General features: G+C 42.8%; 1 protein-coding gene across 1 annotated transcript; it reads left to right on the top strand.

Moving 5' to 3' along the window:
- Positions 1–11,610: 11,610 nt before the first annotated feature.
- On the top strand, positions 11,611–19,719 carry abracl (ABRA C-terminal like). Its single transcript, XM_072580323.1, has 3 exons — positions 11,611–11,782; positions 17,776–17,842; positions 19,326–19,719. The coding sequence occupies exons 2-3, from the start codon at positions 17,782–17,784 to the stop codon at positions 19,508–19,510; spliced, it is 246 nt and encodes an 81-aa protein (XP_072436424.1). The 5' UTR covers positions 11,611–11,782; positions 17,776–17,781; the 3' UTR covers positions 19,511–19,719.
- The last annotated feature ends 3,438 nt before the right edge of the window (positions 19,720–23,157 follow it).

The raw sequence follows: 23,157 nt of genomic DNA, 5'->3' as shown, positions 1-23,157 counted from the left end.
TCCATTGCCACAGCAAACCAAACTCTCCAGAGTTCTCCAATTTCAAATAACCTCTCGTCCCATTACCCAACTGCCTTTCCAGCCCTTCCCCCTCTCATTCCTCTGACCTTTCCAGTCACCAACCAAATTCATTCTTCCCATTGACCAACCACATTGTACCCGCTACCTGTGTTCACCTATCACTACCTCACCTCCTGATGCTGCCTGGCCTGCTGTGTTCTTCCAGTTCCCTGTTTATCTCCCTTGGATTCTAGCATCTGTAGTTTTTTTGTCCCAAATTGAATTCATTAGCAGTTTGATGTCAGATTGTTTTAGGAGCTCTTTAGAATTTGAAAATATGTTGTGTATTTGATTCTAATCCACATCTTGATGCCAGTATTTATTCTCAGTTCGTTGGATCCCTTGAGATGCCAGGAAATGTGTTAGCATTTAAACGATATTCTTAAAATTATGTTAATATGTACAGGGATTGTTGGGGGGGGTGTCACTATTTACACTGGTTTCCTGGGAATGTGTCAATATTTACAGCAATCTGTTAGGATTGCATTGTTTACAGGGAATATCTAGATTTGTCATTATTACAAGGGGTCTCTGTAAATATAGACATATTCTCAGGAGATTGCTAGGATTTTGCCTAGCCTGATAGGGATCACTGCGAATGCTTCAATATTTACACAGAATCTCTAGGAGTGTCAACATTAACAGAAAATTCCAGTAAATTCAGAAGATGTGAAGACATTGGTTAAATTGGAATGGGCAAATAGTTTAAAAGGTAAGAGCATATTTATGCAGATGCTGGGATCTGTACTGAAAACAAAAATGCTGGAGATCGCAACGGGTCAGGCAGCCAGGATTACAAGTATCTCCAGGACATACAATGCCCCTTGGACTGCTGTTCCTTTCTTCCTTCTGTACTCCGCCCTTCCCACCCCCCACTATTACATAAATACTGTCCCCTTCACTCTTTATGTGAGCTCTGATGAAGAATCATAAGACTCTAAATGTTCGCATGCTTTCTCTCCATGGATGCCACCTGACCTGCTGTGATCTCCATTTTCTGTTTTTGTTAAAAGGTAATATGATAGATAAGCAGTGGTATTTATTTAAGGCAATGTTTCAGAATGCACCACAGAGATGTATTGAGAAAGAAGATGCTACAAGAAGGACGCACTATCTGAGAGACTCAGCGTAAGGTTGCATTTTGGGTTTTGGAAAGTGCTGGGTCTCCTTCAGATTAACCTGGGGAGGGTAAGGTATCTCTTCTTGCATGGGCATGAATACTGCTGTAATACAGTAGGAGCGCAAATGGTTGCCAGTAATAGGATGCTGCCATAAAGCCGAAAAGATATTCTGCCTATTCCACAAATGACTAACATAGCATATGGGTTTCAGTACTGGTGTGACATAGGCCTTACATCTCTCAAATTGACAAATCATATCAAGCAGCATATTCCTTCAGCTGTTTTCTACACCAAGGTACTGACTATGTCCAACCAGATTACACTTGCAAAACTCTCAACAGTGTCCAACATTGGATGTAATTCTGCAATTGGGCAACATTTGCTAAACAATCCCAAAGTTTTCAAAAAGTAATGCTGAAAATCAATTTGGAGTAGTTAGTTGGGCTGACAATGTGCAGCGTTTGTGTATACTAGCTGCTACATACATTAATATACAAGGCTGTATTCTCTGCAGGGAGGAAGAACATAGTATACTGCACCGATAATCATATCCACCTACTCCATAAGTCATCACAAAATGTATGCATGATAAAATTCCCACTAGGACTACCAAAAATCAAATTGCCTGACTGCTACCCGGGATGAAAGCATGCCACACATGCTTTCTTTCCTGTCAGAAAGAATTTGTAACATACAACTTTATAAAGAATTGTAAAATGATTTTTAATTACTAAAATTTAAGCTATATCCTTTCAAAACCCAACATACACATATACACACGCAATCATGAGTAAGACAGGCAAAGGGTAAACTATGGGCGAAACAAAACACATAGGTAGGGTAGACAAAAATCTAAAGATCAAAAATCCAGACCACAAGGTAGAAAATTCTTTTCCTCTTTCAGTCCTTTTTATTTTTGCTTTGCTGAAATGGTGGTATCTGAATGGTGATGCTTGTCCTTCCTCGAACTCAGCAATGCCTTCCTAACCTGCAATCTTCTTCCTGACCTCTCTGCCCCCACCCCCACTCTGGCCTATCACCCTCACCTTGACCTCCTTCCATCTATCGCATTTCCAATGCCCTTCCCCCAAGTCCCTCCTCCCTACCTTTTATCTTAGCCTGCTGGACACACTTTCCTCATTCCTGTAGAAGGGCTCATGCCCGAAACTTTGATTCTCCTGCTCCTTGGATGCTGCCTGACCTGCTGCACTTTTCCAGCAACACATTTTCAGTTCTTCAATTTGATAGTTTGGCAGGTGAACTTAGTTTTTTTTTATGAATTCTTTTAGGCTTGCTAAGGCCTTCTGTCTTTATCCCCACACCAAGAGAGAAAGGGATACTGTCTGTAAGCTCTGGATGTTTTTATTCTCTGTTGCTCTTGGAATTTACAGCTTTGAGGAGCCTGCAGTTCAATTTTCCAGTGGATTGTTATGGGGTAGATTTTCCTTAACTCAAAAGGTTCATAGTGATTTCAGTTTTGAGTTCCTCTTTTTTTTTTTGCTTCCAAAAATCTAGCATTGTACTGGACAGCTCAACAACACTTGATTTTTAGCAAAACCTTTTTGATTTTCGGTTAAAGGAGTCAAGCTCCCATTCAGTTATTATTCTGAAAAAAAATGTGGTGTCTTACCATGCGTGTTTCAATCCAACAAAATAGGTGACAACCATTTTTTGATTTATTTTTCAGGGCAATTTCTTGACCAGTCAACCTGCCAGGTTTACAATTTAAACAAAGCTTGGCAATTAACTGTACACTATCATTACCCGGTGCATTCTCAATTGCATTGCCTCAACTAACCCAAATGCACTTGTCAAGCAGTCAAAATTCTCCTTTCACATACTATAAATGTTTTTACTTTGGTCATTCTTATAAATTGTTCTGCTGTGTGCAAGATGAAAAGCTTCAACAAAATCTATTTTAGCAATTGACAGTAATAGTTTGTACAAGTAGTGAAGTGGAAGAGATTAGTTTAAGTGATTATTTGTTGCTTACAGAACTAGACTGAAAAGATAATCAAGGAAAACACAGATGTTAAAATTTTCAACAGGTGTTTGATGTCTGTCCTCACAGAGGGCACAAAAAACATTCTCAGAATACTGAAAAATGAGAAGCAGAAAGAAATCAGATCCATCACAATCACTAGGGAAAAGTACCAGGAAAAATAATGAAACAAAGTACTGAAAAAGTACTTTGGATCAGATGGCCTGCATCTGAGAGTCTTAAAGAAAGTGACTGCAGAGAAAGTGGATGGATTGCTTGTAATCCTCCAAAATCCCTGGATTATGGGAAGATTCCAGTAGTTTGGAAAACCTTAATGTAGCATCACTATTAACGAAGGCAAGGAAATAGAAAACAGGAAACTGAAGATGAAACGGGTCAGAATGTTGTGGCTACAGCGAGAAATTCAGGACAATTGCGTTAGAAGTCGAGTGAAGCCTATCGTGATGTGGGGAACCACTAGCTGTGTTTTCCAACAGTTTTGATATCAAACAAAGTCTTGCTAGATCTATTAAGAGAATTATTGCTTGTTGTCAACCAAATTAACTGGGAGATCTCACTTCATTAATATGAAGCCTTTTATAATCCTGTTGCAAATGAACTTGACACAGGGAAATCTTGACTTTGAAGTCTTGAGTGAAAAACCTGGTGACTCCAAGTTGCTGCATGCTCCATGGGTAGTGACTGCAAAGAACCCAACACTTGCCAGCCCATTTGCATCATCGTGGCACTTCTCCAATTCACTTATAGTATGGTTCTCCACTTTAAGCTGTACATTGGGGTGCACCAGCATTTGCATTGCAATGTTGCTGCAAAGATACTTTATGCAATGATCACCAGTTCCAACATGTCACTGTGAAAAACTGCACAACCCCATCAGAAGACAGACACAGGATACGACTGATAGAGTACCCTTTGTCATCCAGTACTTCCCTCGAGTGGAGATACGATGCCATATTCTTTGCATCCTTCAATATGTCATCAATGATGATGAACAACTTGCCAAGATCTTCCCTATTCCTCCACTTCTCACCTTCAAACAATCGCAAAACCTTAAAAGGACCATTGTTCGCAGCAAACTACCCAGCCTTCAAAACAACATCAAACACAACACCACATAACCCTGCCGTGGTAACCTCTGCAAAACAAATCAGATCATTGACTTGGATACTACTGTCACACATGGAAACACCACCCACCATGCTCACAGCAGATATTCATGTAATTTGACCAACAGGAGGTCATTGAACACATTGGTACCAACAATCTAGGAAGGGAAAAGAATGAGATTAGATTACTTACTGTGTGGAAACAGGCCCTTCGGCCCAACAAGCCCACACCGACCCGCCGAAGCGCAACCCACCCATACCCCTACATTTACCCCTTACCTAACACTACGGGCAATTTAGCATGGCCAATTCCCCTGACCTGCACATCTTTGGACTGTGGGAGGAAACCGGAGCACCTGGAGGAAACCCACGCAGACACGGGGAGAATGTGCAAACTCCACACAGTCAGTCGCCTGAGGCGGGAATTGAACCCGGGTCTCCGGCTCTGTGAGGCAGCTGTGCTTGCCACTGTGCCGCCCACAGATTCTGAAGGGAGAATATAGAACTTTAGGCAGGAATTAAAAAACTAGGTCCTTGAGGTTAGTAATATCTGGATTACTCCCTCTGCGATGAGCTAGGGAGGATAGGAATAGGAGGATAGAGCAGATGAATGCGTGGCTGAGGAGCTGGTGTATGGGAGAAGGACTCACATTTTTAGATCATTGGAATCTCTTCTGGGGTAGAAGTATCCGTACAAAAAGGACGGATTGCACCTGAGTTGAAAGGGGACTAATATATTGGCAGGGAGATTTGCTAGAGCCGCTTGGGAGGGGATGGGGTGGTTGGGGGTGGTGGTGGCTGGAAAATACTGAGGAAAGAGATCAAACTGAGACTGGGACAGTTCAGAAAAGAATTGAGTCAAACAGGCAGGGCAGGCAGGAACAAAGCAGAAAACAAGATAAGACTGATAAATTAAACTGCATTTACTTCAATGCAAGAAGCCTAACAGGGAAGGCAGATTAACTCAGGGCATGGTTAGGAACATAGGACTGGAATATCATAACAATTACAGAATCGTGGCTCAGGGATGGACAAGACTGGCTGCTTAATGTTCCAGGATACAAAAGCTATAGGAATGATAGGTACAAAAGGAGAGGGAGTGACGTTTTTGATGTGGGATAGCATTACAGCTGTACTTAGGATATTCCTGGAAATACATCCAGGGAAGTTATTTGGGTGGAACTGAGGAATAAGAAAGGGATGGTCACCTTATTGGGATTGTATTATAAACCCCCTAATAGTCAACAGGAAATTGAGAAACAAACTTGTAAGGAGATCTCAGTTATCTGTAAGAATACTAGGGTGATTATGGTAAGGAATTTTAACTTTTCAAACATTAAATTGGGATGCCATAGTGTTAAAGGTTTAGATGGGGAGGAATTTGTTAAGTGCGTACAAGAAAATTTTCTGATTCAGTATGTGGATGAACCTACTGGAGAAGATGCAAAACCTGACCTACTCCTGGGAAATAAGGCAAGGCAGATGACTGAGGTGTCAGTGGGGGAGCACTTTTGGGCCAGCGACCATAATTCTATAGTTTTAAAATAGTGATTGAAAAGGATAGATCAGATCTAACAGTTGAAGGAAGGCTTATTTTGACGGTATTAGGCAAGAACTTTCAAAAGCTGATTGGGGGCAGATGTTTGCAAGTAAATGGATGGCTGGAAAATAGGAAGCCTTCAGAAATGAGATAACTAGAGTCCAGAGACAGTATATTCCTGTTAGGGTGAAAGGAAAGGCTGGTAGGTATAGGGAATGCTGGATGACTAAAGAAATTGAGGTTTGGTTAAGAAAAAGAAGGAAGCATATGTCAGGTATAGATAGGAGAGATCGAGTGAATCCTTCAAAGGCAGTAGGAATATACTTAAGAGAAAAATCAGGAGACAAAAAGGGGGCATGAGAAAGCTTTGGCAAATATGGTTAAAGAGAATCCAAAGAGTTTTTACAAATACATTAAGGACAAAAGCGAAATTAGGGAGTGAATAGGGCTCCTCAAAGATCAGTAAGGCAGCCTTTGTGTGGAGCTGCAGAAGATGGGAGAGATCCCAAACAAGTATTTTCCCCTCAGTGTTTACTGTGGTGAAGGGCATGGAAGATATAGAATGTGGGGAAATAGATAGTGACATCTTGAAAAATGTCCATATTACATAGGAGGAGGTGCTGGATGTCTTGAAACGCAGAGAGGTGGATAAATCCACTAGATCTGATCAGGTGTGCCCTAGAACTCTGTGGGAAGCTGTGGAGCCTCTTGCTGAAATATTTGTATCATCAATAGTCACAGGTGAGGTGACAGAAGACTGGAGGTTGGCTAACATGGTACCATTATTTAAGAAAGGTGGTAAGGATGAGCCAGGGAATTATAGACCAGTGAGCCTGACATCGGTGGTGGGTAAATTGTTGGAGGGAATCCTGAGCGATAGGACTTATATGTATTTGGAAAGGCAAGGACTGATTAGGAATTGTCAACACGGCTTTGTGCATGGGAGATCATGTCTCATGAACTTGATTGAGCTTTTTGAACAAGTAACAAAGAGGATTGATGAGGGCAGAGCAGTAGATGTGATCTATATGGACTTCAGCAAGGCTATTGAGAAGGCTCCCCTTGGGGGAGTGGTTACCAAGGTTAGATCTCATGGAATACAGGGAGAACTCACCATTTGGAAACAGAACTGGCTCGAAGTTAGAAGATAGAGGGTGATGGTGGAGGGTTTTTCAGACTGGAGGCCTGTAACCAGTAAAGTACCACAAGGATCAGTGCTGGGACCTCTACTTTTCATCATTTATATAAATGATTTGGATGTGAGCATAAGCGGTATAGTTAGTAAATTTGTAGATGACACCAAAATTGAAGGTGTAGTGGACAACAAAGAAGGTTACCTCAGAGTACAATGGGATCTTGATCAAATGGGCCAGTGGGCTGAGGAATAACAGATGGAGTTTAATTTAGGTAAATGTGAGGTGCTGTGTTTTGAGAAAGCAAATCTTAGCAGGACTTATAAACTTAATAGTAAGGTGCTAGGGAGTGTTGCTTAACAAAGATACCTTGGAATGCAGGTTCATAGCTCCTTGAAAGTGGAGTCACAGGTAGATAGGATAGTGAAGAAGGCATTTGGAATGTTTTTCTTTATTGGTCAGAACATGGAGTGTAGGAGTTAGGAGGTCATGTTGCAGCTGTACAGGACGTTGGTTAGGTCACATGGAATATTGTGTGCAATTCTAGTCTGCTTCGTATTGTAAGGATGTTGTGAATCTTGAAAGGATTCAGAAAAAAATAACAAGGGTGTTGCCAGGGTTGGGGGATTTAAGCTATAGAGAGAGGCTGAATAGGCTGGGGCTTTTTTCCCTGGAGCGTCAAAGGCTGAGGGTGACCTCAAAGAGGTTTATAAAATCATGAGGGGTATGGATAGAGTAAATTGACAAAGTTTCTTCCCTGGGGTGGGAGAGTCCAGATCTAGAGGGCATAGGTTTAGGGTGAGAGGGGAAGGATATAAAAGGGACCCAAGGGGCAACATTTTCACACAGAGGATGGTGCATGTATGGAATAAGCTGTCAGAGGAAGTGGTGGAAGCTGGTAGAGTTGCAATATTTAAAAGCCATCTGAATGGGCATTTGAATAGGAAGGGTTTTGAGGGAAATGGGCCAAGTACTGGCAAATGGGACTAGATTGGGTTGGGATATCTGGTTGGCATGGATGTGTTAAACTGAAGGGTCTGTTTCCGTGCTGTACATCTCTGTGTCTCTCGTTATCTATCTCATATGCTGCAAGCAAGAATGCCCCAAGGCATGGTATATTGGCAAGGTCATGCAGACCCCACAATAATGGATGAATGGACACTGTGCAACTATCACCATACAAGAATGTTCCTTCCCAGTTGGGGAACACTTCAGTCAAGGACATTCAGCCTCTGATCTTCAGGTAAGTGTCCTCTAGGGTGGACTCTGAGATACACAACAATGCAAAATGGCTGAGCAGAGACTGATACCCAAGTTCCATACCCATGAGGACAGCCTGAACAGTGATCTTGGGTTCATGTCATGAACAGGTCACCTCACCACACTTCTGTATCTGTAAAACCTTCCTTGCTTTCACACTGACTCACACGCATACATACACAAACTCTCACACAGACCCCTCTCTCGCACACCCTCTCTCACACACACATAAGCACACTCTCTCAAGCGCATAAACTCTATCTCTCCCCCTCCCTCCCTCCCTCCCTCCCTCCATCTCTCTCACACACACACAAATCTATGGGGTGAATCATTTCATCCAAGATGCTTGTTTATTTACAGATACATTCTATTTTATTCAAAAAACACATAATTTGTAGTCAAAGTCAATCAGTGTGGCATCTTATAAATTACTTCTTTCAGAATAAAACCAGCCTGATTCCAAGTTAAGACTCTGAGATTTCAGTGTGTCACCTTTTGTATACTCCACTAGCTCTGCTTGATTGTCATGACTGCAGAGCACTGACATTGGCTTGATAAACACTTTGAGAAAATGTGGTCTGCAGATGCTGCAGAATCAAAGTCGAAAAGTGTGGTGCTGGAAAAAGCACAGCAGGTCAGGCAGCATCTGAGGAGCAGGAGAGTGGATGTTTCAGGCATAAGCCCTTTAGCCTGACTTAAACACAGTCAGCTGCATGGGCAATCAGGGTCATGAGCCATTCATAAGGGGCAAAAGGTGCTGAATGTTGGAGAGCCCACCACCTGTTTTGGATCTTCTCCTGTATTTAGTGAAAGGGAGTTATTAAAGGGGCTGGCACAGCTGTAAGATTTTTTTTGGGGGGGGGGCATAGAGGTTGTGGGGTGGCAAGTGATGACTTGTACAAATTAATAGGCTGTGCAGAGACCACAGGGTGAGAGGGTAGGTGGTTTGGGGCAGGTGAGACTGAGGTGAGAGACAATGTTTAATGCAATAGGGAGAGTGGGAGAGCCACCTCAGTGGGAGGTGGCTGCAGTAGCAAAGAATTAGTATGAGGAATCAGAGAGCAGATGGTGGCACTTACTGTGGTGGACAGACTCAGCTTGTATCAGCTGAAGTTTAGAGGACGAAAAAGCAATTTGAAACAAAATTGTGAAAGACCTAGACAGGGTAGATTTAGAGACGATGTTTCCTCTTATAAGACAGTCTGGATCAAATGTGTCCCATTTTAAAACATATCAGGCAAAATCCTTTCTCTCAGGATCATGAGTCTGTGGAACTCTTTTCCTGAAAAGGTGATGGCAACTATGTCCTTGAATATTTTTAAGATAGGTGTGGATAGATTTTTGTTAAGCAAGGAGTTAAAAGGTAATCAGGGATAGGCAGGAATATGGATTTGAGGTTACAACAGTATCATCTATGATGACACAGCAGGTTTAAAGGACTGAATGGCTGACTCCTTCTGATTCACTCATTCATATGCACAAGATAATTCATGAAGTTGGAGTGTTTTTTTATTAATTCATGGGAATGTGCTGTTGGCCAGTATTTATTGCTCATTCCTAATTGCCCCCAAGGAGGTGGTGGTGAGCTGCCTTCTTGAACCATTGTGGTCGTTGTGGGGTTTGTACACCGACATCACTTAGGAAGAGCGTTGTGGGATTTTGAGCCAGTGATATAGTTACATGATAGAATGGAGTGAGGCTTAGAGGAGAACTTGCAGTTGGTATTCTCATGCATCTGTTGCCCTTTTACCTTTAGCTGGTAGGTCACAGGATGACACTAGAATGGATAGAGAATTGGCTAACAGGAAACAGATTCGGAATAAATGAGTCATTTTTTTGTTGGCTAACTAACTGGTGGATTGCCACCAGGATCAGAATTGGATGAAGGTGCAGACTTCATGATCCCTGATGAAGGGCTTATGTCTGATACCTCGATTCTCCTGCTCCTTAGATGCTGCCTGACCTGCTGTGCTTTTCCAATACTACATTGTCAACACTGAAGGCAAAGACTACTGTAACCAGATCTGCTGGTGATACAAACCTAGAAAGGAGATCAAGTTGTGAAGAGTGAACAAACCGTCTGAAAGGTATATAAACCGATCAGGTGATTGTGTTAAAACTATTGGCAGATGGTGTATAATGTGGTAAAATATAAGATTGTTCACTTTGAAGGGAAGATTTACAAAGCAAAATGTTAATTAAATGTAAAGGTAATAGAATGCTAAAACAACAGGATTATGATATCTTTGTACTCAAATCACAAAACACTAGCAAGTATGCTGAGTACTTAGAAGGCAAATGGTAAATTGACATTATTACAATGGGAATGGAATATGCTGTGTAGGCAATTAGTGAGTCTGCATTTGAATTCCTTACTTCAGGTCAGATTTACTTGTACTTGTTCAGAAAAGGTTCACTAGACTGATTCCTGGGATGATGGGGTTATTGTATGAGGAAAGGGCTTTCACTCATTAGAATTCTGTAAAACTGGAGATGATCTTATTGGAACATACACCATTTCAAGAAAGCTTGGCAGGGTAGATGCTGAGAAGATGTTTCAATTTGTGGATTATGAAGGATTTGGAGGATGGTCCCTATTCAAGTCTGTCATTTAAGGTGACAATGAGGAAGAATGACTTGTTCTCAGAGGCTCATTTGTCTTTGGAATTCCCTTCCAAGGAGAGAAGTGAAAGCGGAGTCATTGAATGTATGTCAGATAAGATCTTGATTGACAAGGGCATGAAGGGTTATGGGAAATAAAGGAATGTGGATTTGAGATGACAATCAGGTAGGTCTTGATCTTGTTGAACCGTGGTGCAGGTTTAATTGGCTATTTGGCCTACCCCTGTTCCTCTCTCTTATGGCCATATTTGTCAATATTTGCTAGAGTTTCTTGGGAATATGTCAATATTTAAAGGGGCCCCCTTGGAATGTGTTAATATTAACAGGAGTCTTTTGGGAATATGTTAATATTTAAAGGGGACTACACAAACTGCCAGTAGTTATAGGGCATCCTGGGTGTCTCAATATTGACAAGGCATCCTCGGGAATATCAATATTTAAAGGAAGTTCCTGATTATGTGTCAATATTTACAGGGTATCCCCGGAAAAGTGTCAACATTTGCAGGGGGTCTAGGGATTCTGTCAATATTTGCAGGGTATCCCTGGCAGTGTGCCAGTATTTACAGGGCTTCCGAGGTATGTGTCACTACTTGCAGGGGGGCGCTGGCATAAAGGTGATCTTTGCGAATATCAATTTGCGCTTGGAACCTTGATTAACATCAATTATCTCACAGAAGACGGATCAGAATTAGAGTCACACAACGGAAAAGACATGCAACACCGTTCAGTACCGTTCAGACAGGACTCTCCAGGAGGATGTGAACAAATAAAAACCCTGGTGGAAATCCGCTGAAACTCGCAGAAAGAGCTTCCTGACGTCAGCCTGAGCAGCCGATCTTTTTCTGAACTTCCTCATCGTTAACACTTCCTGTACTCGAGCTGTTGCTTGTTAATTACTTGACATAAACCAACGAAAGCAGAGACAGAAGAAAACTGAAGTATGTAGATTTATCATCTTGCTTTTACGAAATTATATGGGATGAATAGGTAGTTGTTTCTGAGAGAAGAGAGATTGGTTTGGAATTTAAGCGCTGGAAACAGCTGAAATTAGCAAACACTTGTGTTCCGATTTTGTAACAAGCGATCGCGTTTTGCCTTTTCATTCTGTCAGTGCAGCTCGAGTGGGGATTTTTTTTTAACTGGAACCTTGGTTCAGTGACCGAAATTGGTTCTGGGTGGTGCGACATTTCGGGGGAGGTGTTCTGTGTATAATGTATAATTCATGTCCGGCTGTGTTCCGTGCGGGATGTTGGTAAAGGCGGGTTACTTCCGTGCTGGTTACATTAATATCACGTGTGAATCGAGGCATGAACCGGACGCAACACCCTTTCTAAATGTTACAGTGCCCCACTTCCCAATATCTCAGGGGAGCCAAGCATGGCTCTAGTTATAAGACTCACTTTCACATTTTGCTTATGTATGTGTGTGACTGAAATGTGTTGTATGCATTGTACAATCGCCTGGCTCCTTTCATATTTTGGTCACTTTTTACCCCACGCCGTTTCCATCTCCCTCTTTCCCCCTCGCCCCTGCCTTTTTTTCCACGGGTCCGTCCCCATCTCTCCTTCCCACTTTGCTGTTGTCCCTCATCCTCACTTCTCCCCCCTCCCCCCACCCGCCTTTCTGATGTAGTCTCCTATAAAACTCACCACTTCCCCCATTGATCTCCTTGTATTTTTTTCCCCTAAAGTTGAACTTGAGTTAGGGAGGCAGTCGAACTGATCAGAATTATGCTGCAACTCCCAGTTGAGTTAGTCTGGATGTTGGGGATTAGAATGAGTTTATGCAGAAATCACTTCAAAAGCTGTTCATCTGCATCATGTGAGGAGTATCTACTTGCCCTGAAGCACTCACTGCATTTCTTTAAATAAAACTTGTTCAAACAAAACCTGCCCCATCTTGTTCTTTGCGCAAGTCCTTTTTTAAGAGCAGCCCATCCCCTGAACAAAACTGATGCACAGATATAGTGTTTGAATTCATGGAGTTATACAGCACAGGAACACCCTTCGATCCAAGATTAGATTAGATTAGATTCCCTACAGTGTGGAAACAGGCCATTTGGCCCAATAAGTCCACACCGACCCTCAGAAGAGTATCCCACCCAGACCCATTCCCTTACATTTATCCCTGACTAATGCACCTAACACTGTCTTGCTCACACATGGTGGCATTGCGGACAAGGTGGCAGAAGGGTGGCACGGTGTTTCAGTGGTTAGCACTGCTGCCTCACGGCACCAGGATGCCAGGTTTGATTTCAGCCTCGGGTGACTGCCTCTTGGAGTTTGCACATTCTCCTCGTGCCTGCATGGGTTTCCTCCAGGTGCTCCGGTTTCCTCCCACAGTCTAAAGATGTGCAGGTCAGGTGAATTGGCCATGCTAAATTGCCCATAGAGTTAGGTGCATTCGTTCAAGGGAAATGGGTCTGGGTGGGTTACTCTTCGGAGGGTCGGTGTGGAGTTGTTGGGCCGAAGGGCCTGTTTCCAAACTGTAGGGAATCTAATCTAAAAAAGGGTTCAAAGTCGTTGCACAATCTGGAAACATTGCAGTAGGTATAATTAGCAGTAATAGCTTGTGAATCCCAGTTTAACTGTGTTTGTTTATAATATAAATGTAATGTGACAGACCCACTGTATAAGAATGGAAAGTCAGCACTTTATCCATGAGGTGGTCAGAAGCAGAGTTTTTGTTTTGTTCAAGAAGGGGAGTACAGACAACCCTGGTAATTATAGACCTGTGAGCCTTACTTCAGTTGTGGGAAACGTGTTGGAAAGGGTTATAAGATAGAGGATTTATAATCATCTAGAAAGGAATAAGTTGCTTAGGGATAGTCAACATGGTTTTGTGAAGGGTAGGTCGTGCCTCACAAACCTTATTGAAATCATTGAGAATGTGACCAAACAGGTGGATGAGAGTAAGGTCATTGATGTGGTGTATATGGATTTCAGTGAGGCATGTGATAAGGTTCCCCATAGTAGGCTATTGCATAAAACATGAAGGCATGGGATTGAGGATGATTTAGTGGTTTGGATCAGAAATTGGCTAGCTGAAAGAAGGCAGAGGATTAATGGGAAGTGTTCATCCTGGAGTTCAGTCACAAGTGGTGTTCCATTTTGGGGCCACTGCTGTTTGTCATTTATATAAATGTCCTGGATGAGGGTATAGAGGGTAGGTTAATAAATTTGCGGATGCCACTAAGGTTGGTAGAATTGAGGATAGTGACAAAGGATGTTGTAGGTTATAGAGGGACATAGATAAGCTGCAGAGCTGGGCTGAGAGGTGGCAAATGGAGTTTAATGCAGAAAAGTATGAGGTGATTCACTTTGGAAGGAGTAACAGGAATGCAGAGTACTGGGCTAATGGTAAGATACTTGGCAGTGGAGATGAGTAGAGAGATCTCGGTGTCCAGGTACATAGATCCTAAAAAGTTGCCACCCATGATATTAGGGTTATTCAGAAAGCATACAGTGTGTTAGCTTTTATTGGTAGAGGGATTGAGTCTTGGAACCATGAGGTCATGTTGCAGCTGTACAAAACTCTGGTGTGGCTGCACTTGGAGTATTGCGTACAGTACTGGTCACTGCATTATACGAAGGATGTGGAAGCTTTGGAGTGGATTCAGAGGAGATTTACCAGGATGTTGCCTGGTATGGAGGGAAGGTCTTTCGAGGAAAGGCTGAGGGACATGGAGATGTTTTTGTTAGAGAGAAGAAGGATGAGAGGTGACTTGATTGAGAAAAGTAAGATAATCAGAAGGTTAGAGAGGTTGGACAGTGAGAGCCTTTCTCCTTGGATGGTGATGGCTAGCACAAGGGGACATGGCTTTAAATTGAGAGGTGATAGATATAGGACAGATGTCAGAGGTAGTTTCTTTACATAGAGAATATTAAGGGCATTTAAGTGGTCATTGGATAAACATATGGATGATATTGGAATAGTGTAGGTTAGATGGGCTTCAGATTGATTTCACAGGTCAGCGCAACGTCGAAGGCCGAAGGGCCTATACTGCGCTGTAATGTTCTATGTTGTATGTCTGCACCAACCAGATATCCTAAACTGATCTAGTCCTATTTGGCGCATATTCCTCTAAACCCTTCCTATTTCTATACCCATCCAGATGCCTTTTAAATGTAATTTTACCCACCTCCACCTCCTGTAGCAACTAGTTCCATAGATGCACCATCCTCTGCATGAAGAGTTGCCCCTCAGGTCCTTTTCAAATCTTCCCCTCTCACCTTAAACCTATGCTGACTAGATTTGGACCCCCCTAACTGGGAAGGACCTTGGCTATTCACCATATCCATGCCCCTCATGATTTTATAAGCCTCTGTAAGGTCACCCCCTCAGCCTGTGACACTCCAGGGAAGGAAGCCCCAGTCTGTTCAGCCTCTCCCTTCAGCTCAAACCCTCCAACCCTGGCAACATCCTTGTAGATCTTTTTTGAACCCTTTCAAGTTTAACAACATCTTTTCTATAGTGGGGAGATCAGAAATGAAAGCAATATTTGAAAACTTCTGTACTGCCTCAACATGATGTCTGAACTCCTATACTCAATGCACTGACCAATAAAGGGCTAGGCCAACTAAGAATCTTCATTACCCATCACTGGCCTCCCCTACTAAAATCATTATCAATGTTTGTCAAGAATAAAATGAAATTTTGCATCTCCAGTTTTCCATTACTGACTTGCCACATTGCGGATAGCTAGGCGGTACCTCATCGGAATGACTGATCACTGTGTCTGGAGTGAAATTTGGGAGTGCTGTACAACATAGTGGATGTGGGATCATTGGATAAGTATCAATGATCGAATTGTCCCTTCCCCCACCACAATAACTGGATATTAAACTCCACAATACTTAGTACTTAGACCTGGGACTTAGAAAGTCAGTGTTGACTGTCCAGATGATAGGCATGATTTTGAAGACAAGTCTTATCCTTGTCTGACATTCACTAGCACATACTGCGTAGGAGACAATTGGTTAAGCATCAGAGACAAGTTAAATTGAGCCTATTCATAGTGTCACTTTTTCTTGTACACCACCACCCAGGAAGATGTCCAATTACTGTAGATCCTATTACTATGCTAGCATACTCGATTATAAATCAGACTTCAAGATCAGAATAAAACACAGAACTGTGGATTCTGGAGATTCTGAAACAAACAAACAACAGATATTGCTGGAGAGACTCAGCAGGTTCTGGCAACACCTGTGGAGAGAAAACAGAGTTAACGTTTTGAGTCCAGTGACCCTTCTCCAGAACTTAGTTCAAGATTGGAAGCCTTTATGCAATCTTGAGCAGGAGCTATGTTTTCTTATTGTGCCAGATAATATTTTAAAATAAAAATAACCTCAGAGTCTGTATTCTGCAGCATTTTTGTCAAACAGATAAGGAACCCTTTATTGCATAGAATTTACATCTCAGAAACAGGCAATCTGTCCCAAATGTCTGTTTTGCTGACTTTTCATTATGTGATAAATGTCAACTAACCTTGCTTAAGATTTAATACCTGTTGGACTGAAGAACAGTATTATTCCTCTTATTTAATATTGAAATTCACTACCTGTTTCAAGGACTAAAGGTCAGAATTTTGCTCTGTTATTATAAGTCATCCATTTTAGTCAATTTCCACACCAACAGCTTGTGTTATGCAAGACCATTGCTGAGCAAGAACATTCTATACATTTGACTACATTTAAGAAAGAATCATAGAACCCTACTGTGTGAATTCTATGATCCTCTCTTAAATACAGAGAAAGAGATAAGTTCTTGATTAGTAAGAAGATCAAAGATTAAGGGGAAACAACAGGAAAATAAGGTTGAGAAACATATCAGCAGTTCATATCGAATGGTGGGTCAGATTGAAGGGGCTGAATGGCCTAATTCTGTTTCCTGTCTTTTGGTCTTATGAGGCCTTGTTCAATGTCTCATGTGAAAGGCAGCATCTTTGAAAGTTTAACACTCCCTTCAGAGTGTCAGCCTAAAGTAAGTGCCTATCTCCACTGAGGCATGTACCAACAGCCATCTGATACAGAAGTGAATCTGCTACCCACTGAATTAAGCTAACATTGGATCTATAACATTTTGTTTTCATTTTAATCTTATTTGTGTGTTCGGTGGATCAGTGGTTAGCACTGCTGCCTCACAGCGCCAGAGACCCGGGTTCAATTCCCGCCTCAGGCGACTGTCTGTGTGGAGTTTGCACATTCTCCCCGTGTCTGCCTGGGTTTCCTCCGGGTGCTCCAGTTTCCCACAATCCAAAAATGTGCAGGTTAGGTGAATTGGCCATGTTAAATTGTCCGTAGTGTTAGATGAAGGGGTAAATGTTGGGGAATGGGACTGGGTGGGTTGCGCTTCGGCAGGTTGGTGTGGACTTGTTGAGCCGAAGGGCCTGTTTCCACACTGTAAGTAATCTAATCTAGTGTGATTGGGTACTGCTGAATTTGAATGCTGGCAGAAACCGAGCTTTCTCCCACTCTATATAAGCTTGCAAATGTTATGCTGTTGTTAGTCTCCATCCTCAGCAACTTACATGGGGAATTACTTCCATTGGTACAATCCTTCCAGAATCACACAGCACGGAAATAAGTGGTTTGCTTATGCTGACTCTTTGAAAGAGCAATACAACTCCCTGCAATTTTCCTCAGACCCCTTCAAATTCTTCCTTTTCAACTGAGGACCCAATTCTTAACAAATCACTGCACTTAAAACAAAACTCATCTTGTCAAGAATGTTAAACTATGTGCTCTGATCCGCTTGCCAGAAGAAACAGTTTCTGTCCGAACACCTCAGTATGTTCAACTCCTCTATCAGTGTCTTCTTAACTTTGTTCTAAGACCTGTACAAATCCATAGGATAATTCAAATTAATTGGTGTAAAACCATTAAGAATAGTCTTTAACATATTGACAAGGATGATTAACTCCTTTCAGGTGAGAATGGATGTTGAACATGAGATCGATCTTCTAATCGAAGAGATTCGTCGTCTTGGATCTTCAGGTTGGTGAATTATGGAGGCTTCTAAATCCTAACAAAGCCATAAAACATCATTTTGATCTTTCTTTTTAATTATTTCTCTTTGACCTAACCACATGGTTCTGCCTAGGAGAAGAACAGAAAGCATTGGCCATTATAGGCACCTAATATGAATAGATAGCAGGCATGATCATCTTTGGTTGTTTCTTTGGGATGTGGTACAGTGAAGGAGGCTTAGTAGGATTCTGCCAAAGGAAATTAGATTAAAGTGAATTGTTTGAATGGGCTAAATGGCCTTCACCTGATCCAAGTATAACAGTGAGACACAGAAGACTTATGCCAGCAATATGGTAGAATCATGGAAGCCATATTTGGAATTAGGAAATGGAACATCATCAAGACCCTTAATTAAATCAACTATTGTGGAGGTCTCAAGGACCTTTTGCAGTCCTGATAGTAATTCAACTTACAAGGTATATCCCACGGTTAGAATACAGCCATTGCTCTTCCCTCCATACGGCCTACAAGTATTAGCCTTGATTTCTCCCTTTCTGCTCAACCATTAGTTAAGTAAAACTGAAAAATACACCTCACAGGTGACTGGAGAGAGTGTTGAAAAAGCTTAGTATTCAGATCATAGCTGAAAATTTATTTAATTTCTCTTTCTAATAATTTGCACTGATTATGGCAGTCTAATGTATGTTCATGATATCTGGATTAGTGGTGCTGGAAGAGCACAGCAGTTCAGGCAGCATCCAACGAGCAGCGAAATCGACGTTTCGAGCAAAAGCCCTTCATCAGAATACCTCTGTTCATGATATCTGCCTAGCCAGTTAGAAATTGAAACTTCACATTCTGAATTCAGTGGACTTGCTAATCTGTGCGTTGGCACCAAAAACACACATGAGATTGGTCAGATGGTGTTAAAAACCCAAGTGATTCAGTGTGATCTTTCAGGTTCAGAAATCTAGCCACGAATAACCCCAGACCTCTGTATATAATTAACTCTTAATGCTCTTGCTGCCTTCTCTCAATTACAGTAGATGACCAGATGATTCAGTTGAGGTGTTTAAGATAATGAAGGGATTTGATGAGATCATTAGAGAGAACAAAAGGCTGCAGCTTTAGAATATATTCCTGGCTGATCACCCCTTCATGTTGTCAGATAAAGGATAGTACAGTCTTCCACAAAAAAGTGTTGAGGCTGGATGATCAATTGAAAATGTTGAAACTGAACAGATTTTTGTTAGGCAAGAGTATTAAAGGCAAGGAACGAAGGCATGTAGATGGAGTGAAGTACGGATCAGCTGTGATCTACTTTAATGACAGAACAGAAGGAGCTGAATTGCCTCCTTCTGGTTCTGAGATGTGAAGTTCTTGGTGGGGCTGCATAGGATGAGTTCTGTCTTGCTAACATCAAACTGTGAAAGCACTGTGATACAGGTGTAGAGATGGGACCTTGAGGTGTGGACCTCCTGACATTCTGTTATTCTTGTACTATGTCCAGGTGCAGATGGAAAAATTAGGGTGAAATTTGGATTGCTGTTCTCCGATGATAAATGCAGCAATCTTTTTGAGGCCCTGGTTGGCACCCTAAGAGCCGCAAAAAAGAAGAAGAAGGTCAACTTCGCTGGAGAACTGCTGCTTCAAGGAGTTCATGACGATGTTGACATTATCTTAGAAACGGATTGAAGATGGGCTGACTCCAGATTGCACCTGCAGCACTAGCAACATCCGAAATCTCTGGGATGGGTTTGTAACCAGGATGAAACCTGAATGTGCTTTGAAACCACATTTTTTGACATTTAATTTATAATACTGTTGAAATCTTGGATTTCTAATTTGTGTATTTCAGTTGAGTGGCTTCGGAATCCACAGCAATAAAATGATATTTGTCTGCCGGTTGGATGCATTTTTTAAATGGTCCTTTAAGAAATAAAATCTCTTTTGCAACCCTACAGTGAAACATTATCTCACTTCATAGACATGTATAAGACATACAACACAGGAAACACCTTTTGTCCCATCCAATCAATGTCGGCATTAATCCTACAGGTGAGCAGATATTCCTAATTATATTTACTGTCCCTGATCACTTACCCTTCTCTATCCATTCTCCTTCATTCACCTATCCAATCAAGCCTTTAATGTTAACATAGTGACTGAGGCAAAAAGTTTCAGGCCAATTCCACAACTGTCTGACTCGAGGAATATCTTCTGCCCTCCTTTTTTTTCTGAAGCCCTGACATTCCACCAACAAAGAGTGAAGTCTTCCTTCTGGAAACTTTGAAAGGCATTGGATGAGTATTGGGTGAAAGATGTGGGAGGAACGACAGAGGATGGGAAAAGGGTGTGAGAGATGGGGATAGAGGATGGGGCTAGGATATAAAACGATGGGCATGAGGGATGGGAGGTAGGTATAGGAGAAGGAATGAGCAAGGGAGGAGGGTGTGGGAGATGGAGACGGATAGGAGGAGGGTGTGAGAGGTGGAATGAGGGTGGGACGAGAGACTGGGTGAGGCATGTGAGGGAGATGGGGACAGGGGGCAGGAAGAATATGTGGGAGATGGGGACGGGGGCAGGAGGAATGTGTGGGAGATGGGGATGGGGGCAGGAGGAATGTGTGGGAGATGGGGAGGGGGATAGAAGGAATGTGTGGGAGATATGGACAGGGAGCGGGAGGAATGTGTGGGGGATGGGGACAGGGGGCAAGAGGAATGTGTGGGAAATGGGGAGAGGGGAGGGGGATAGGAGGAATGTGTGAGAGATGGGGCAGGGGATGGGAAGAATCTGCGGGAGATGGGGACGGGGCGGGATGAATGTGTGGGAAATGGGGACAGGAGGCGGGAGGAATGTGTGGGAGATGGGGACAAGGGGCGGGAGGAGTGTGTGGGAGATGGGGACAGTGGGCAAGAGGAATGTGTGGGAGAGAGAATAGGAGGAATGTGTGGGAGATGGGGCAGGGGATGGGAAGAATGTATGGGGATGGGGGCGGGAGGAATGTGTGGGAGATGGGGATGGGAGGTGGTTGGGGAGAGGAAGGCGGAAGGAATGTGTGGGAGATGGGGACAGGGGATGGGAAAAATGTGTGGAATGTGGGACATGGAGGATGGAAGGAGGGACAAGCTCCGTTGCCAAATTTAGAAGAACAGAGTATACTTAAACTTGTGTTTTTGTTTTTGTTTGAGTGCAGGATGTTGGTGTCTGCTCCTTTCAGCCTTCTCCCTATTCAGGAATTGACCTGCGGTACTCTTAGTGAAGCTAACCTGCCTGACAGATGCCTCTCAGCAGTGGCTGGATTTTCAGTCAGAGCTCTGTTTCTGAGCTCCAGTAAATGGGGATACCTCAGTAAAAGGTGTGCACATTCAGTGAAGTGCCCAAACTTGATTTCAGTCACTTTGGCGCAAGTCCAGGAAATAAACTAGAGATCAAGGCGATAAATTCTTTTTTGATAACCATCCACAATATCAACGGTACCTTCTAATTTTGTATGATCCACAAACTTACTAGTCATGCCTTGTACGTTCACATGCAGATCATATATGTAAATAACAAATAACAAAGGTCCCAGCACTGATCCCTGTGGCATACCACTAGTCACAGGCCTCCAGTTCAAGAAACAACCTTCAACTATCCCCCTTTGCTTCCTAACATTGAGCCAATTTTGAATCCAATTAGCTAGTTCACCCTGAATCCCATGCAACCTAACCTTCATGACTAGCTATCCATTGAGAAGAACAAGGACAGCAGATACATGGGAACACCAATCCCAGGAAGTTCTGATCTTGATAGTTATATGGAAGGAGTAGGGTGGGGTGGAAAATGCAGGGAACCCTGGACAATAAACGTAGGAGGATCTGTTACCCACAAGAATTCTTTTAATTTTCTTCCTGATGTTCTCTTGTTGGACAGCATCCTGATTTACACATGGCCTATCTACACATGGCCTATCACAAGAGAAAGCACATGGCACAGGACTTCAGCCAAGGACCAAGGAAGATTGCTGTCAGGGACTGGATGCGTCAGAACTCGTGATCGATGTCGAAGATCATGGTTGAAGATGGCGTTAGATTATGGTTGAAGGGGAGAGATCAGTGCGAGTCAATTGCTTGGAAGATCTTTGAGAGAGTGTGGGTTGGAGGTATATACATGGCACACAAACAGTGCTGTAAATACACTTAGACTCAAGGATTTGATCCATCTCACTTTATTTTCAAATTTCCTGAGGCCAGGAATCACTGGCTGATGTGGAGGAATGATACGCTGTAAAAATGGAGGGATTCGCTTTGTTAAAAGGTTTCACTGAATTGACCCATGTGGGGGATTGGTCAGCTGCTGCATATCCCAATGTTGTTGAAACTGGAAGTGACCTGGTTAAAACTGGGTTGAACACTTCTTAAATATGAAAATGTTACCTGATCCAAATCTGTCCATTCTCAGGAGTTGACATTACTCCCCTCTCCTCCCTTTATGTAACCCCCCTCTCCATCTCTCACACCACCAGTGTCAGCAATGTCTCAACTGGGATAATACTTTTGCCTCTGAGGGTAAAAAGGTGTCGGTTGAGGTTCCATTCCAGTGACTTCAGCACATTAATCGCGCTGACATTCCAATTGTGATTCTGAAAGGTCTTGACAAGATTGACAATGATGGGTTATTACCCAGGCTGAGGTATTTAGATCAAGGCATAGCCTCAGGATAAGGGGCTGCTCATTTAGACAGAAACAAGGAAAGGTTCCTTCACTCAGACAGTCGGAAGATCCACAATTTAATATATTCAAAGCTGGGATAGGTAGATGTTCAGCGCTCAGGAAATCAAGGTATGGGAAAGTGGAATTTTGACAAAAATCAGACATGGTGAAATGATAATTTTGTCAATTCTGATCCTTTTCATGTTCTCATATTCAAAAACTGTCAATAGAATGCTGCACTCCCATTCCCTGTGTCTCTTATCCCACACCCTCCTTCTATCCGCATCTCCCACACCCTTCTCCCGTTCTCTGTATATCATTTCATACTCTCCTCCCATCACTCATATCCTTCACCACATACCCTCTCTCATCCCCTGTTCCATCTCCCACACTCTCTCCCATCCCCTGTCCCATCTCCCACACCCTCTCCCATCCCCTTTCCCATCTCCCTCAACCTTCTCCCATCACTTGTCCCATCTCCCACACCCTCTCCCATCCCCTTTCCCATCTCCCACACCCTCTCCCATCCCCTGTCCCATCTCCCACACTCTCTCCCATCCCCTGTCCCATCCCCCACACCCTTCTCCCATCCCCTGTCCCATCTCCCACAACCTTCTCCCAACCCCTGTCCCATATCCTACACCTCTC

Source organism: Chiloscyllium punctatum, chromosome 11 (assembly GCF_047496795.1).
Source record: "Chiloscyllium punctatum isolate Juve2018m chromosome 11, sChiPun1.3, whole genome shotgun sequence".
Classification (NCBI taxonomy): domain Eukaryota; kingdom Metazoa; phylum Chordata; class Chondrichthyes; order Orectolobiformes; family Hemiscylliidae; genus Chiloscyllium; species Chiloscyllium punctatum.
The sequence above is the reverse complement of the archived record's forward strand: the minus strand, read 5'-3'. Positions and strand labels throughout refer to the sequence as shown.